At 41.6% G+C, this 16,499-nt stretch overlaps 1 protein-coding gene across 3 annotated transcripts in view; it reads right to left on the minus strand.

Annotated features, from left to right (window-relative positions):
- The window catches only part of EPSTI1 (epithelial stromal interaction 1), a 95,024-nt gene that overhangs the window by 60,396 nt on the left and 18,129 nt on the right, over nucleotides 1-16,499 (minus strand). For 2 of the 3 annotated variants that reach the window (XM_027591093.2, XM_027591092.2), the window contains exons 3-6: nucleotides 15,068-15,151; nucleotides 11,752-11,825; nucleotides 11,009-11,092; nucleotides 769-842 (exon numbers count right to left, since the gene is read on the minus strand). In XM_027591093.2, coding sequence (XP_027446894.1) covers nucleotides 769-842; nucleotides 11,009-11,092; nucleotides 11,752-11,825; nucleotides 15,068-15,151 — 316 coding nt within the window. Of the gene's footprint in view, nucleotides 1-768; nucleotides 843-11,008; nucleotides 11,093-11,751; nucleotides 11,826-14,910; nucleotides 15,029-15,067; nucleotides 15,152-16,499 lie in introns of those variants that run through there. The other variant, XM_027591094.2, reaches the window with a different exon arrangement.

Below are 16,499 nucleotides of genomic sequence, written 5' to 3' on the forward strand. Positions count from 1 at the left end.
CCACACTGTCCCGGGAGGATTCCACCCCCCGCTTAGCCACTGCAGCGACGTCCCTCCGCCGAGCCAACTTCTAAAAGGTCCGATTTTGTGCTCCGCGGCTCTAGCACTTGCCAGAAGCGGCCGGCGGAGGCCCCTCCCCCGCCGTCTATCCTCCCGAATATCGCCTCGGATTCACTTCTCCGCACGCCCTACCTTCCAGTAAGTGGTCGCTTCTCTGTTCAGAGAGTTGTTTCTACTCTCCTGTTCGATCTCCTGTTGAGTTCGTAGGTGTTCAGAATGGTTTGATCCCTATTCAGCTGAATTCCTGAGACCAGACAAAATCTAGGTCTCCTACTCCTCCGCCATCTTGCTCCGCCTCCCTACTTCCTTTTTTTTTAAGATTTTATTTATTTATTTCACAGAGACACAGCGAGAGAGGGAACACGAGTAGGGGGAGTAGGAGAGGGAGAAGCAGGCTTCCCGCTGAGCAGGGAGCCCAATGTGGGACTCGATCCCAAGACCCTGGGATCATGACCTGAGCTGAAGGCAGACTAACGACTGAGCCACCCAGGCGCCCCTAGCAGTATTATTTCAAATCGATTGACTACTAAAGAATACTCTGTGAACCTCAGAACCTCACTTTCATAATGACAGAGTTTAATTACATAATTAATGTAACAGCCAATAATCCAATACCAGTGGTCTTAAACAGTTACCAGCACCTAGAACTTAAAAGCAGTATGAACAATATGCCTATAAAGGTACAAAGTTCTGAAGATACAAACTTACTATTGCTGGTGCTCTCTAAATGCTTCTCTTCTGAGGTTTTCTTGAAGTCTTTTTTTCTCCTCTAGTTTATTGCTCTGAAATTGCAAAAATCAAAATGCCACCTATTAGGGAAGCTTTAAGCAGAATCATAGTGTTAAACTTACCCAAGGTCCAAAATCCTTAGGTTCAAGTGGCCCCAGTAGTCCAAGATGGTACCTAGCAGGGCTTCCAAGATGTGCCCTCTCAACCCATGGGTACTGTTTACTGAAAGCCAGGAGCCCCAGATTCCTGCCATGGCTCCCCTCTCCCAACTTGATTGGTATAATCACAGGATCAGTATTCACATTTTTATTCTGTAGTTCAAATGATGGCAGCATTTATATTTTAAGAAGTGTTTTCAAGATGGTTTAAGGGAAATATGAAATTTCCACACCAAGTATGTTGAATGAAAATTATAAGAAATGGTTAAGTAGTTCATAAAAAATTATATATGTGTGTATGTGTGTGTGTGTGTGTGTGTGTATACATATATATATATATATACACACACAACCCACCCACATTCCATTAAAGCATTAAGAAAAAGATTTTCAATAAGCCGACTCAACTCCCTCCTTAGAATCAGATACTTAAAGCTGTTGAGAGACTGAGCAGCAAATGTCATAAAAAATGGAATGGAATAAGTTATTTTTTTAATTAGTTGTTTGGAGAATCTAGAAACAAAGGACTTCGTATTTGATATTACTATCACCAAGGCTCTGGCATATTTTAATCCAACTTAAATAACCCTGGAGCTTTTTGTTCACTATGACATAACTGTCATTTTTTTTTTTAAACTTGCCTATGAAAAACAAGTGAAGTTCCCTGAAAACAAGTTTAATATGGAGTTAAAACAAGTGCTACAACACAGGGGAGACTTGAAGTTTTAAATGAATCCAAGGGAGACAGAAAGCAGCTGGGTTTGCTTTAATGAAAGAACTGGATTTGCCTAGCAGGAAGACCTGTGAAAAGGGAATAATGGAAATCATCACTTCTAAACCCTGACATAAGTTTGGCTCCATCTTTTGAAGAAAGGGAAAAACTGTTCATGTTGTTCATTTCCATGAAAGTCTTCATTCACACAGAACCACTTACTAGTCCTATTTTGAAAAGTAAAATGGAGGGGCGCCTGGGTGGCTCAGTCAGTTGGGCATCTGCCTTCAGCTCAGGTCATGATCCCAGAGTTGGGATAAAGTCCCGCATCGGGCTCCCTGCTCAGCGGGGAGCCTGCTTCTCCCTCTGCCTGCTGCTTCCCCCTGCTTGTGTGTGCACTCGTGCACACTCTCTGTCAAATAAGTAAATAAAATCTTAAAAAAAAAAAGTAAAATGAAGGTTTCAGTTTCAGAAAAAAACAAAGGAGGTTTATTACAAAAGGAATCAATTATAATACAAAGCAATTGGATTATTCATGAAACAAGTTCTAAGAAGTAAACTAATAGAGAATTGTGAAACCAAATCAACAGGCTCTCAACCTAGAAAAAAAAATCCTGATTCATGAGACCAACATGATCAATTGTAATGAGCCCCTACATCTCTGGAAAAAAGTGGGGGGGGGCAGTAAAAGACAGCAAGCAAGCAGTAGGGATTCATTAAACCACTGTAAGGAATGCTACTTTGAAAATAGCGAGAAAACCACACAAGCATCTGGAGACCAGGGCTGGGTTCCTTTAGCAAGGTTAAAAATTGGAAACCCAGTTTTGATCTCTTCACTAATAGATTATCATTGAATTCAACTCATGAAAAAGTTACTCAGTAGCTAAATTCTGTCCAAAAAGTCTGTTTATCCCTCAGAAGTTGACGGAGAAGTATTTTGCAAAATAAGAGTATTTAAGAAATTATATTCAATACCTATCAATGTAGGAACTGTTTATTATGCTAATCTGAATACTTACATTTAGTCATACTATTTATTTCTTTCCAATTAACAGAGAATTAAGGAGTCATCCAACCATACTTTATATATATATAAAATGTGTGTGTATATATATAGAAATGTAAAATGTTTAGGGGCACCTGGGTGGCTCAGTTTGTTGGTGTTCAACTCTTGGTTTCGGCTCAGGTCATGATCTCAGGGTCATGAGACTGAGCATGGGGCTCCATGCTGGGTGTTGAATTTGCTTAAGATTCTCTCTCTCCCTCTGCCCGTCCCCACCCGGCTCGCACATGCACACACACTCTAATTAAATAATTAAATATCTAAGAGCATGGGGTCTAAAAGAAAAAATTATGTAACCAGCTCCAGATCCACCACCACTGAGTAACCTTAAGCAAATCATTTAATATTACTGAATCTCATTTGTTCAAACATTTATCAAATGCCTATTATAAGCTTGGTACTATGTTAGATGCTGAGAATACAGATACGAACGGAGCAGTGCCTCCTCTGGAAAATTTCAGAGGCTAGCTGGGAACACAGACAAGAAAGAAATGATGGCAGTGTATAAAATATGTGGGGGGATAGAGGTTTGCAAACAATATGACCAGAGAAAAAGCATAGAGTAGTGCTTTCAACAGTTCCACAAACATTAATCTAGTGTCCACTAAGTGGCAGACCCCATCCTGGGCACGGGAGCCAAGTTGATTAACATTCAGAATGTGGTTTCTAACCTTGGGTTCGTGAGTAAACTCTATGTTAAGAGGATGCTCATTTTTACAGAGAGTGGGTTCATCCATAGCTTTCTTCAGATTCACCAAGGGGCTGATGACCAAATTTAAGGATAAGAACCATGGTCTAAATTCGAAACAGAGATCAATCTTAGCAAGTTTTCCAGCAGGAGGAGCTGATGGGAGCAGGGCTACTTCACTCCATTACACAGGTTGCTCACTACTCAGGGGGGCCAGGAAAGGGGTTGGGGAGGCTAAAAGAGGGCTGGCATTCAGCTCACCAAGCCCTATATCCCAGCACGGGGTGTCTCAGCACAGCGCAGGTATCTTTTTCTCTGTCCCAGAAAAGTACTATCAGTCAGCAACCTGAGCACCCACAGAAATGACTGCCTGCATGAAGAATCTGCTTCTAATTTGCACAAAGGCAATGACGGGCTATAGTAGGGACCTATAGGGAAGGAATATTCCCATAACTTACAATATTTTCAGTAAACAAAGGCATGAGAGATTAAGCCTGTTTAGGGAACTCCAAGAAGCTCATGGATAAATTGAAAGGTGTTTGTAGTGAAGATAAGGTGGAAGAAATGGGAAGGGGTGGTGAGAGAGGAATTTAAATGCCAAGTAAAGGACTTTGGACTTCATTAAAGGCAACGATGAGCCATTATGTTATTTTAAGCAGGAGAGTAAGCAGCTCACTCTGAAAGCAATGTGGAGAATAAACTGCAGGAAGGACCACAAATATAAAAACCAGTGGAGTGGTTCTCACAATAATCCAGGCCATAAATTATGAGTCCCAAATTAAGGCAACGGGGACAGAGAAGGATGGGCAAACTCTAGAAAAATGCAGGGAACAGAAATAATAGAGGGGGAAAAAAGAAGTAATAGGAGGTAGACTATATCAATGAAAGATGAGTGAGGCAAGGGGCAATAGTACAGGAGGATGGCCATTAAGAGCATCAGAATGAGCAGAAGTTTGGCTTTGAACCTACTGGATTTGAGATCTACTTGTGGCACATCTAGAGAGAAAGATCAAGCATACAGTAGAATGCGTGGTTCTGGGATTCAGGAATATGGGCTAGAGATACAGATTTCAGAAATCACCAGCACAAGCAATGGCTAACCCTTAAATGTGGAAATGTGAGGACGTTCACCCAAGACTATGGTTGGATAGGTACAGGGATGGGACCTAGATAGAATATCGATGGTAGAAAAACATGTGGGGTGAGGGGAGGACCTGGAAATCCAGAGAGGTGGAATTTGAAGGACAAAGTACTTAATAGTTACCATATTACAAAGAGTTTAAATAAATTAGAAATTAGAGTCTCCATGAGGTTTTTTAAATTAAGAGCACCCTTGGTGCTCCTAGCTAGATCAGTACCAGTGCGGTACTGGAGACAGAAATCAAACTCAGCCCGCCAAGGAACCAATAGAGATGAGAACTCAAAGAAGGCAGGTCCCTAAGCCAGCTGCACTCAGCATCACCTAAGGGACATTTTTAAAAACAAGAGATTCTTTGGTTTAGGTGATTGCTAGAAGTCGGTCCACAGACTGGCATTTGGGAACCAAATGTGGTGGAAAGGCTTTCAAGCAGTTGGGCCATGACACTTGGAGGAGTTGAAAGCAAACCAGAACAGAGAAAGAGCCTTTGTTTTTAAGGGGACTGAGTAGGATTATGTCCCAAGAGACAGAAGGGGTGGGGGGACAGGAAAGTAACCAGAAAAAAGGGGGCTTAACTGATGGAGCAGCAAGGTTCCTGACGAGATGGGAGGGAGGAGGGGATAATAAACACAAGCGGAAGAATCCATCGTAGCAACAAAGAAAAGCACTTTCTTATTCCCTCTGAGATGGGGTGGGGGTAGAAACAGCAAAGGAAGAGTACAGAAACAGAAAAATAAAGGTCCTTATGGCCTGATGGACTTTATTTCCCAGAAGGTGAGAGAGGAGATCATAAGCTGAAAGTGAAAGAAAGGGAGAAAAAGAGAGAGGAGGAAGATCTTGGTAATGAGAGGTGGTCCAGGCCTGCAGAGTGGGGCGCCACAGGGTAGGCACTGTTAGAGACCCAGATGGCAGGAAAGCCCACAAACCTGGTGGAGCAAAAGAAGAAAACCCACAAAAGCATGTGTGTTTGCTTTCTCGAGCAATCTCATTCATGGGGGTTTCGTAAAAATGAAATAATTGAACCAATTCATGTGTAAAATAATGCTTTGCCTTCCACGCACCAGCCTGAGACAACAAAGTCAAATGAGATCGTGTTAAAGCACTTCTCTACAGCTATAATTAATTACGTTAGGGCACCCCAAGTCAGTGATTACCACGTGCTAGCCATTGTACTAAGGGCTTTCCACATATTGTATCCTTTAAGCCTTCCGTTCCATTATATTATTATACCCATTTTACAGATAAGGAAATGGACATTTTTCCTAGTTTATAAAAACAATATTGCAGTAAGTACCTCAATGTGGTTTTACCCTATAATCTGTCTTAAACGGTTAGCCTTTGCTACTACTTGCTTCCTAGAAATAAGCAACAAATGTGATTCCTTAAAAAAGAATGTATATGTATGCATCTCTGCATCTAATATGCATACCTTATTTTCTACTGGTTAGTTCCTACTTCACTTTATAGCATTAAAACTAACTAGCAGGGTCACCAGGGTGGCTCAGTCATTGAGTGTATGCCTTCCGCTCAGATCATGATCCCAGAGTCCTGGGATCAAGCCCAGCATCTGGCCCCCTGCTCAGCAGGGAACCAGTTTCTCCTTCTCCCCCTGCTCATTCTCTCTCTCTCAAATAAAATCTTAAAAAAAAAAAAAAAACACTTTAAAACTAACAATGCTTCTCAGTGTCTGCATAAAAAATGGTGACCTCCAGTGCTCCAAATAACTCTCAGCTTTATGACTTTATAGTTTACTAGAAAGAAGAAGGAAAGTCATCAGGGGCTACCCAGATCTCTGGCTGGTTTCCTGCCGTTTCTGAGGTTATAAGACCACAAAAGGTTCTGAGTATTAAATGAAAGTATTTATAAACTATATACCACTGTGTAATATCATTTCAAACATAAGTAGATCAAAGGCAGAAGAAGAGGAATCCAGGAGGTAGGGAGGGTCTTTAACATGGAATTGGAAGATTTTCATGTTTCAAGTGTGTGGGTATTATGAAAGCCTGGGGGAGAAAAAAATTGTATTACCTAATCCATCAATGGAATTATGAGGGAAAATCATGGTGGAGGTTTACTCTCATAGCACAAAATTCAGGCAAAGGCCTTGTTGTGAGGATTTATGAAAACCTGTGTACTTATCCTGCAAGAGCCAGTTGGCAAAGAAAGTACTTATACCTGGTATGCTGCCTTTGTTTAACGATTTTCTTTCACACTGCTGTTCTAATAGTTTAGGGATATTTTCTCTGACTTATAGATTTCCAGAAAGAGAAGCTAATACATTATCATGAAACCACATGAGTTGTATTAGTTTCCTATTGTTGCTGTAACAAATCGCCAAAACTTAGTGGCTTCAAACAATGCAAGTTTACTCTAATAATCTTACAGCTCTGGAGATCAGAAGTCCAAGACGGTGTCATTGGGTTAAAATCAAGGTGTCAGAAGGACTACTTTTCTTCTGGAGGCTCCAGGGGAGAATCTTTCCTTGCCTTTTCCAGCTTCTAGAGGCCACCTCCATTCCTAGGTTCATGGCCCCTTCCTCCATCTTAAAGCCAACAGTGGCAGGCCGGATCTTTCTCTTGCTGCCATCTCTTCAGCTCTCAATCTCCCACCTCCCTCTTTCAATTTGATTACATTGGAGCCACCTGGATAATGCAGGGTTCTCTATTTGAAGGTAAGCTGATTAGCAACCTTAATTCCACCTGCATATGTAATCCCCCCCGACCCTTTGCCAGGTAACATAATATATTCCTAGGTTCCAGGGATTAGAATGTGGAGGGGCAGAGAATGGGACATTATTCTGCCTACTACATGGGTTATAATCTAGTTTTATATCAGTAAGCATCAGACATATAATATGCCAGATACTTCACGAAATCTTTGCCCTTCTTAGCCCTCAGAGGCTTGGCTTTGGAATGTGTGTGGTAGGGGAAGGTGAGGGAGGCCCTCTTTCACTTAGGGCTAAAGCAGTGGTGTGCTGATAAACTTAGCAACCAGCTCTAGCAAAGAGGAGGAGGGGAAGGTTGACTTGTAGCATTTACTGATTTCTGTGGTGAAAATATTCCCACAATGGTCGGTTTCAAGTTACCAAGATGAAGTCCAGGAGGCTCTAGTACACACCAGGGGAAGAACACATAACATCAACATACCCTAGTACAGAAAATAAAAGTTTGATTGGAGTATCCAAGTGCTTCCCCTTCACCTATAGGACTAACTCTCCCTGAAGCCATTGACATGACCAGATGCTAAAGAGCTGGCTGCTTTTCACATCCTTGTGCTTATTAAAAATCAAAGACCACTCACATGTGCTAGCAGGGAATATAGTTTACTCTCCCCTCACTCACACACAGGTGGTGACCATTTAGAGACCCCGTGTTCCATGGTGACCCTGCCTGGGAGAGAGGGAGAACTGAAGGGCAAGGGGGGTTAAGACCAGAGGCCAAGCTAGGGACTCTCAGGTGGCAATAGGCTGCTTGGTTTCTACTTGACTTAGAGTTCCTGGACAGTAGCCATTTGCCTGGAGAAGAGGATGGTATTTTGCAGGCTGCTGTCCATATGGGTGTTTGCTGTGCATTTTAAAGAATAAATGCTCCATAAGCACTGCCATTATTGCTTCCCTTGGCCATTTCCACACTGGCAATGTGAAGTATGCCATTTCTAGATGGCTAATGTCCATTTTTCTTTTATCTTACACAAGCTACTAAATAGGCTCACATTTAGTAGGAAAAGCCACAGATTTATATCCAACAGGAAGAGCTAGGTCCTGGTGGCAGCACAGGGCAATTAACCAGAGAAATCAAGTCTATGGAAGGACCAGGGCAGGCTGCTCCTTATCTTGTTCACTAGCTTACATTAATGCTCCTCAACTTTTCTATGCACTAAGAATCAACTGGGGAGCTTATTAAAATGCAGGTCCTGGTTCAGAAGGTTTCAGGTGGGGTCTCAAGATTCTGCATTTCTTTTTTTTTTAAAAGATTTTATTTATTTATCTGACAGAGAGAGACAGCAAGCACACAAGCAAGGGGGGAGCAGCAGAGGGAGAGAGAGAAGCAGGCTCTCCGCTGAGCAGGGAGCCTGATGTGGGGCTTGATCCCAGGACCCTGGGATCATGACCTGAGCCAAAGGCAGATACTTAACTGACTGAGCCACCCAGGTGCCCCAAGATTCTGCATTTCTAACAAGTGATGCCAAGGCTGCTGGTTCAAGGAACACATTTTGAATGGGAAGGATCAACATATCAACGTTCTCTCCCCATCTTTCACTTTTGGACAAAATTATACCAATAATCATTATAGTTATCACATTAGAAAAACCAATCCAATTAAGATTTCTGTAGTTAATGATTGCGATACATCTAGTGTTACAGTACAACTTGGAAAGAGAAAAATGCTGCTTTTACTCAATGTGAAAGAAAACCACTTCAGCCACCAGCATTTCTGAATAGCGTACATTATTTGACCCCGGGAAGAAATGAGCTATAAATAACCCATAAGCCAGCCAATTATGGGTATTAAATGACCACTAATACGTGGCTTTTAGAAGAAGAAGTTGCAACACAGTAATTCTTCAGGATCTGCAAGCCTCTTAATTCAATTCCTGGTGATGGCTGGATGATCTTCTTAATTCCCCCTGAAATGCAGACTGACTATGTAAATGGGACACCTCCTCTACAATCACAAGACCAAAGTGTGAGCCTTCCTTTGAAGAAAAAGAAATGAAAGGGGGGAGTTGGATGAAAAAGGATAGGGAATAGAGAAGTAGAAAAAGAAACAAAAAATGTTTTAAAGGTTAAAAACGAATTATTGTAATAAAAATCTTTTCAGTGAAGGTGTAGTAGCTGATCAATTGGAAACAGATTGCCAAATCAGATTTTGCAAGCAAAAGTTCTTATACCCTTCTGTCTTACACCTCCAGCATTTCATTAGAGTTCCTCACGTAGAAGTCCAGTCTTATCTCCACGCCAGAGCCCACATCTCCATCTACAGATGCTCCCAGCCACGAGAGAAGAGGAGGAGGTGGGGCTTAGTTTAGGGGCATGGCGGGGAGCTGCCCAAGATCATACAACATAACCAAATACCTTATAAGAAAGACGGTCTGCTCACCAGCCAGGTGGACAGCAGAAAAGACTCATATACTCGCCTGTGTTTTATAAGCCATCACATTTGGCTTCATTAACTCCAACTGGTAAAAATATCTATTGCTTGGTAACCAGGCTTAAATTTTGACCAACATTCAGTCTTTAAAAGAAAAAAAGAAAGAAAGGGAAGGAGGGAGAGAGAAAGAGACAGGCAGACAGACAGGAAGGCAGACAGCAAGAATAGGAACGATGTTTCCATGACTTATACTTGCAGCAGGTGCCATGCTCGGTGGTGAGTATCATGAGCCAATGTCCCCATACCTCCAGTACTTTTTTTTTTTAAGATTTTATTTATTTATTTCACAGAGAGAGACAGTGAGAGAGGGAACACAAGCAGGGGGAGTGGAAGAGGGAGAAGCAGGCTTCCTGCCGAGCGGGAAGCCCGATGAGGGGCTCGATCCCAGGACCCTGAGATCATGACCTGAGCCAAAGGCAGACGCTTAACCAACTGAGCCACCCAGGCGCCCCACCCCCATACCTCCAGTACTTAAAACCTACTACAGCTTAGGACTTTGTGGAGAATGGGAGGAGGAAGGAGAGGTGGGGGTAGAACACTACATTCTTCATTCTTCTGTAGCAGAAAAACATTTTTTTTTTTAAAGATTTTATTTATTTGAGAGAGAGAGAGAATGAGAGATAGAGAGCATGAGAGGAAAGAGGGTCAGAGGGAGAAGCAGACTCCCTGCTGAGCAGGGAGCCCGATGTGGGACTCGATCCCGGGACTCCAGGATCATGACCTGAGCCGAAGGCAGTCGCTTAACCAGAAAAACATTTTTAAGAGATTTTTTCCGCCAAGCCCCAGAAAGAGTTATCAAAATGAAAAACATCGCTTTCGCTTCAAGATTTTGCATAGATCCTGTCAGTAATACTGAAATGCAAATGCACACTTTTTCTTTTATCAGGAAGAGAGGTATGTTCACCTATTGAACACTCACCCCAGAAAATTCAATATTTGGATATAAACATGGCAGTGCCCCAAATGCTATCATTACTAACTACTTTGCCTTCTGGTCAAATACACAGCCCCTACTTGGATCGCTTGCCTGGGAGGTGAGACAGTGTGGTCACTAAGAACTCTAGCTTGGAGGCCAGTCTGCCTGGATTTGAATCCTACTTCTTCTGCTTACTGGCCATGAGCCCTTGGTCAAGTTATCTGTCCTCTCTGCCAGTTTCCTCATTTGTAAACTGAGGTAATAAGAATAACATATACTCGTAAAGTTATTGTGAGAATTCAATGAATTTGTGTATGGGCAGTGTGGAGAAGAGAACCTGGCATGCAGTAAGCCTTCCGTAAACGGTAGCTCATCATTCTTTCTACTGTCCTACCTTCTCTCTCTGAATTGCCTTCATTTTTTGCATTTTGGCTTCTTCCGCTTCCTTCTTGATTCTTACAGATTCTTCTCTTTTTAGCTAAATTGTATTGAAATTACAGAGGACAAAACACAGTTACTATTTTTCAGTCTGAACCTCTGGAACACAAAATTATGATGAAAGGCAAATTACAGTATTGTTTGTGCTTTACCTCACCATGATTATAGGTTGGCACTTCCAGCTACTTAGATCACAGAGAATGGTCAGGCTGCATCCCCTGCCCATGAAATTAATCTCTTGTGTTTTTTCCTTGGTCTCTGTCTGTCTTCCCACCCCCACGCCCAGGTTGAGGAGAGAGAAAGAACAGATAATATTTCCTTATTATAAAACTCATAGAGTTCATTATTTTAAAAAAAGTCACTGGCATCTTAAATCTTTCTCTACTACTTTCATGACTGGCATTAGGTAAACAAATCCATGTTCTTGGAATAAAACATTCAAAACATGGTAGAGTTAAGCTATAAACAATAAATCCCTTTATCAAGGGTCCTCCTGATTGACACATATGGCTTGGATAAGAATTCTAGATATCTGTCTCTTCTTTTCTCGCTTCCTAATTTCTTTGATTGTGAGAGTCTCCTGCTATCGATTTAAAGGTTTTACGTTTTTGGTAAAGTTACTGTATTATTCCATGGTTATTGAAAGTGCTGGTACTCAAATTCCTTGCCAAAATTAAACTAAAAAAGATGGAATCTGACCTTTTGCTGGTATTTAGATTGCATCAGTTGGAGTTGTTGTTTCTGCCTGACTTCAGCCTCTGATTGGCTTCCACCTATGGAAAAAAAGTCAAAATGTGAAACATGAATATTAAGCTGAAATGTCAGCCTTCAAAGACTAATTAATACATGATAAGTCTACACTGAATTTCTTTAACATTTTCATATCCCTGGAAATAAGGATATAACCAGTTTTCTTGCTAAGACATTAGAGAATGGTAATTTCTTAAAAGAGAAACAGAGCTGGACAGAATATGGTGCCATATTCCTGAAAGAAGAGGACAATCCCACTAAGGTTTTCAGTTATGTAGGTATTCAAGTCTTTACTTAGACTGAAATTATACCTGAAGGTCCATGCTTAATAATAATACTGCCTGTCTTAGAAATTCTAGAACATTCCTCCTGCTTGAGTACAACCATTTCTTAACCTACTACGGATGATGATTGGTGATGCTTTGTTTTTCTTCTTTTGACTCTAATGCCTCATATTCTAGTAGCAAAGTGCAGGAAATCCTCAGGAGTCTTGCCACTAGACAAATACATAGTCTTTATAACCCAGTTTTTTAAAATTACAATGGGACTATTTTAGTTAGTAACTGATTGTCAATCCATACTATTTATTATCCTTTCTTTAGGTATTCAAGAGAAAAATACGGATGTTAGATTATCTGCCTGTTCTCTCCTAAACCTCTAATAATTTGGGGACAGAAATCCTTGCAGCTTGACAATCATCTAAGAATTGCCGCTTAGGGATTTCTCAGTGTTTATGCAAGCTTGGTATGTGTATTATAAAAATTCCTTTGAAATAATTCTCTGGTGCTTTGGTCACTAAAAGTGTCAGTTCTCGGCAAGATTCATTTGCACAGAAGAAGCATTAAAACAATTTGCATTCACTGTAGTTTTTGTAATTGAACTGATAAAAACACCATAGAGACATTTCTTCTGAGTCCCAAAAGATATATAAGACCTATTTGGTTTGGGCCCTTCAGTCTCTGTTGTGGGGAATTGGGGAATGGGAAAGAAACAGTGAGGCCTACTGAAGCTTTTATCTAATGTTACAGCCACTGTCAGTATCTCCGGGAATTATTCCAATATTCTAAAGGGTAGAGGAATAGGGGAGGAGTTGAGAATTAATAGAAATAAAGAAGGTCAGATGCCTACGAATTTGAAGGTTTTGTTCAAAACTCTTCTCAAAGTTTAATGCATTCTAGACTTTTCTTTTTTACCCCCAGCCTCTTCCCATGCATAGAACCTTGACCATTCCTAGATATATCATTAACAGAAAGCTACAATGAGACTCGTGCTCATATTGGCTAAGGTCCCAAGATAATAGGCAACAACTACTGCAAATTCTAAAGTGAGGGGCCTGGCTCCCTCAGCAGGATCTGCAAGGGGGTAACTGAAAAACAGTTTGGGGAACCTTAACTAGCAACCACCTTCAGCCTATAAAAGAGGTTGGATAGGTCAAAGGAAGGTAGAAATCAGAGGAAAGAGGACTTTGCAGATTCCATTTTCTCTGTGTATTTGGGGAAGAAGGAACAGTCACGTCAAGATGAGTCAAAGCGGTTTAATGAAAATCACTTGGAGAACTCAATCTGCGTCCCTAAGAGACTGAAGTACCTAGTGGACCTGTACCTAGAAAAGTCAAAGCCTACACACACCTGGCTGCTATTAGGTGGCTACTCAGGTCATCAAGAGGTGGCTGCATGGCAAAGAGTCTGTACTCCCAGAGTTTGGGGGAAGAAAGGATGCATAAGTGTCTCCTATGCTCCCAATCTGGGATGTCATGAAAGAGAACGCCAATCTAAAGCCATCTTAAAGGACTTGGCCATGTGGGCCACCTGGAGGAATAATGGAGCCCTACAAAGATGTCTACCTAGTTAAGAGCCAATGGTGAAGCCAAGCACGCCAGCAGGAAAGTATGTCAGGGAAATCCAGTGAGGGATGAATGGTAGGCAAGGGGACTCTGAAAAACTCCAAGAACCCCAGGGTGAGAATGCACAGTAAGGATTCACCAAGACTTTCAGAAACCAGGACCTGTGCAGTACAGATCCTACCTCTCTTATCTCTCTCTCTCCTCCTTTGACCCAGAAGGGGTCAGAATCTGGGAACAGAGGAGTCAACAGAGAAAAATTCAGCCATGTCCCAATTCCTTTGCTAGTTTTCTACCCAGAATAGGCCTGGGCTGGAGCAGGGAAGAAGCTTTAATCTCCATTAGTAACAGAGTTTTGATTAGTACCTGGGACTGAACATTAATTACTAAATGACACTGTTTAATGCCTAGAATTAGCTGGATAGCTTTCATTTGAAAAAGACCAAAAAGATCTAATTTCATCCAAAGAGCATGGGAAAAACTAGTCCCACGTAGCCGGTTTGAGGGGGTCCATTAGGAAAGACAAAGCTGTTTCTTGGTCATACCCCTCGAATGTGGCTTATTCAGCATAAAGGTGACACTTGAGATTAACCCCTTTCATGAAATACAGTGGAATGATGGTGATAATACCATTACTTTCACCCATTAAGTGATTTCCAAATTAGTTTATTTTAACCTATATCCTGGAAAAACTACTTTTCTAAAACTATTGCGACAGTAAGTAGCCCCTGACTCTAAGGCATTGGTATTAACTGAATCTGTGGGAACAGTGTATCCAGACCTTTCAGTTCTCAGATGCTGCTGGAAGAGAAAAGAGAAGAAAGGACATGAATGATTCCCATTAGGTGGCATCCCTGTTGAATGATTCAAACACCAGGCAAAGGCAGCCCACACAATTCATCACACTAGCATGCGCTCTAGAGGCCCAAAGGTCTCTCTGTCTGTAGAATGAAAACACAGGTGGTGTTCTTTTTATACCTACCACCGGGTCCCCAGCTCATTCTCATCTTAGTTTTAGAATTGAATCGCCATTCATTTTTTTCCCCATTAGCATTTAATACTGTCAGGATTAATATGCTTGTACTAGCTTTTACTCCCCTCTTGCCTAGTGCTATGACAAGGCATATGCAACGCCCCAGGTAAGCTTTCTTCAGAGCTGATCATCTAAGAGGCTCTAAATTATTCGGCAATTAAGCCATCACTTTATTCCCACATAACTGTGGCATCATACGTTTGCTTCTTGCAGAAGATCAGAAACCATAACATACCTGCCTACCTAAGAGTTTCAGTTTTAAATGCATTCCATTCCAAGCAGCACAGTGACCCAAAAACCTATTACATGCGTCCAAAGACAAGTATAGGCAAAGCAGTAACAGGTTCCCTGGGTGGCTCCGTGCTCCCCGATTCAGGCACTTGCTGGGTTACCTAACCGCCTTGGCTCCAGGTTAACGGGCTTCGCTCCATGTTGCTCCTTCCATTTCTCAAGACTCTGTAGCTCTTGCTCAGCAACTAAACCAGGTGAGAAATGTCAAATCATCAATTATTAGAATGTGAAAAGGAAACAGGTCGCTTGAATGCCTAAGGAACAAACATCAGAGGGCAATTAACTACATGCAAGCACAAGTGGACAAAATATCCAGGAAAGGAAGCCGCCCCTTGGAGTCACCCTGGGCTCGCCCCTCCCCCTCGCCCAGGCACTTCATCTCCAAGTATGAACTGAAGGTTCAGATTTGAGGGAAAAAAAAAAAAAAAACCTGAACTCCTACTAAAATAAAGGAGTTTAGTTTTTCCTCTCATTCTGGCGTTTTTAAAACCCTACATCAAATTAATTTTTTTAATTTCCTCTAGAGAATGTGTGCAAAACAAGAACACTCTTATGTCGATAAGTACTCTTCACACACAGTAAACATATCCCCAGAGAATTCTGATGCCCATATTAACTGTATTTTAAAGTCCCCCAAGCTTACTGCAACTAGGAGCAGTGAGGGTTCGTGGGTTCCTTGTGCTGGATACCACCAGGCAGAAAGCCTCCTCTTGGTGGAGCGGTGCTATTTCCCCAAATATACCCTCTATGTGACAGCAGGGGGCGCCAAAGATACTAATACCGTCTTCCAGGGCACGTCTGAATCTACCCCTTAGACCTGATTGTTTCAAATGTCCATATATGGTAGTTTTTAACTATTAAAGAATAGAGAAAAAAAAACAAAACTTCTGAAACATCCCAAAATTCCAGACCACACTAAGGCTTAAATTCCTGGAAAGTATTTAAATCAAAAGCTTGTAAAATGCTTAAAATCCTTAAAATCTTTTAAGCATTCCTCTGATTACCTGCGGCAGTACCCACAATCACTCTGCATAGTTGTGATAATTGTATTCAGCACTGATGCAGGTGTACCACCCAGGGTGCTACCTGTCTCCTGGAGACCCAAGTCTCTAATTTAGGGACCTGCCTTCCTGTTGTGGCTGTAGGTCCATTCTCAGCCACAATATTAAATTTCCTACCAAGATCTAATAAAGGAGAGCACAGAACGTCAGGGCTAGCCCCACAGTTTGACTTGAACAAGCCTCATAACTTCTTTGTGAACTAGTGGAACTTCAGTTCTCCATCCACCTCTAAGGTATAATGCTGTAGCTTTAAATGCCAGCATTTCTTTTACCATACAATTTCAGCCAAATATGTTACACACCCACTAGGTAAAAGAAACACAAAAATGAGTAAGGTGTAGTCCCTGCCCTCAAACAGGTTGTAATCTTACAAGGAAACTGAGGTACACAAATAAAAACAGCTTAGGGTAGACTCTGATACTTACAAAATTATGGGAGCACAAAGTTAAAGAAAAATTCTATTAAGAAGGGA

This window comes from Zalophus californianus, chromosome 3 (assembly GCF_009762305.2).
Source record: "Zalophus californianus isolate mZalCal1 chromosome 3, mZalCal1.pri.v2, whole genome shotgun sequence".
NCBI classification, from domain to species: Eukaryota; Metazoa; Chordata; class Mammalia; order Carnivora; family Otariidae; genus Zalophus; species Zalophus californianus.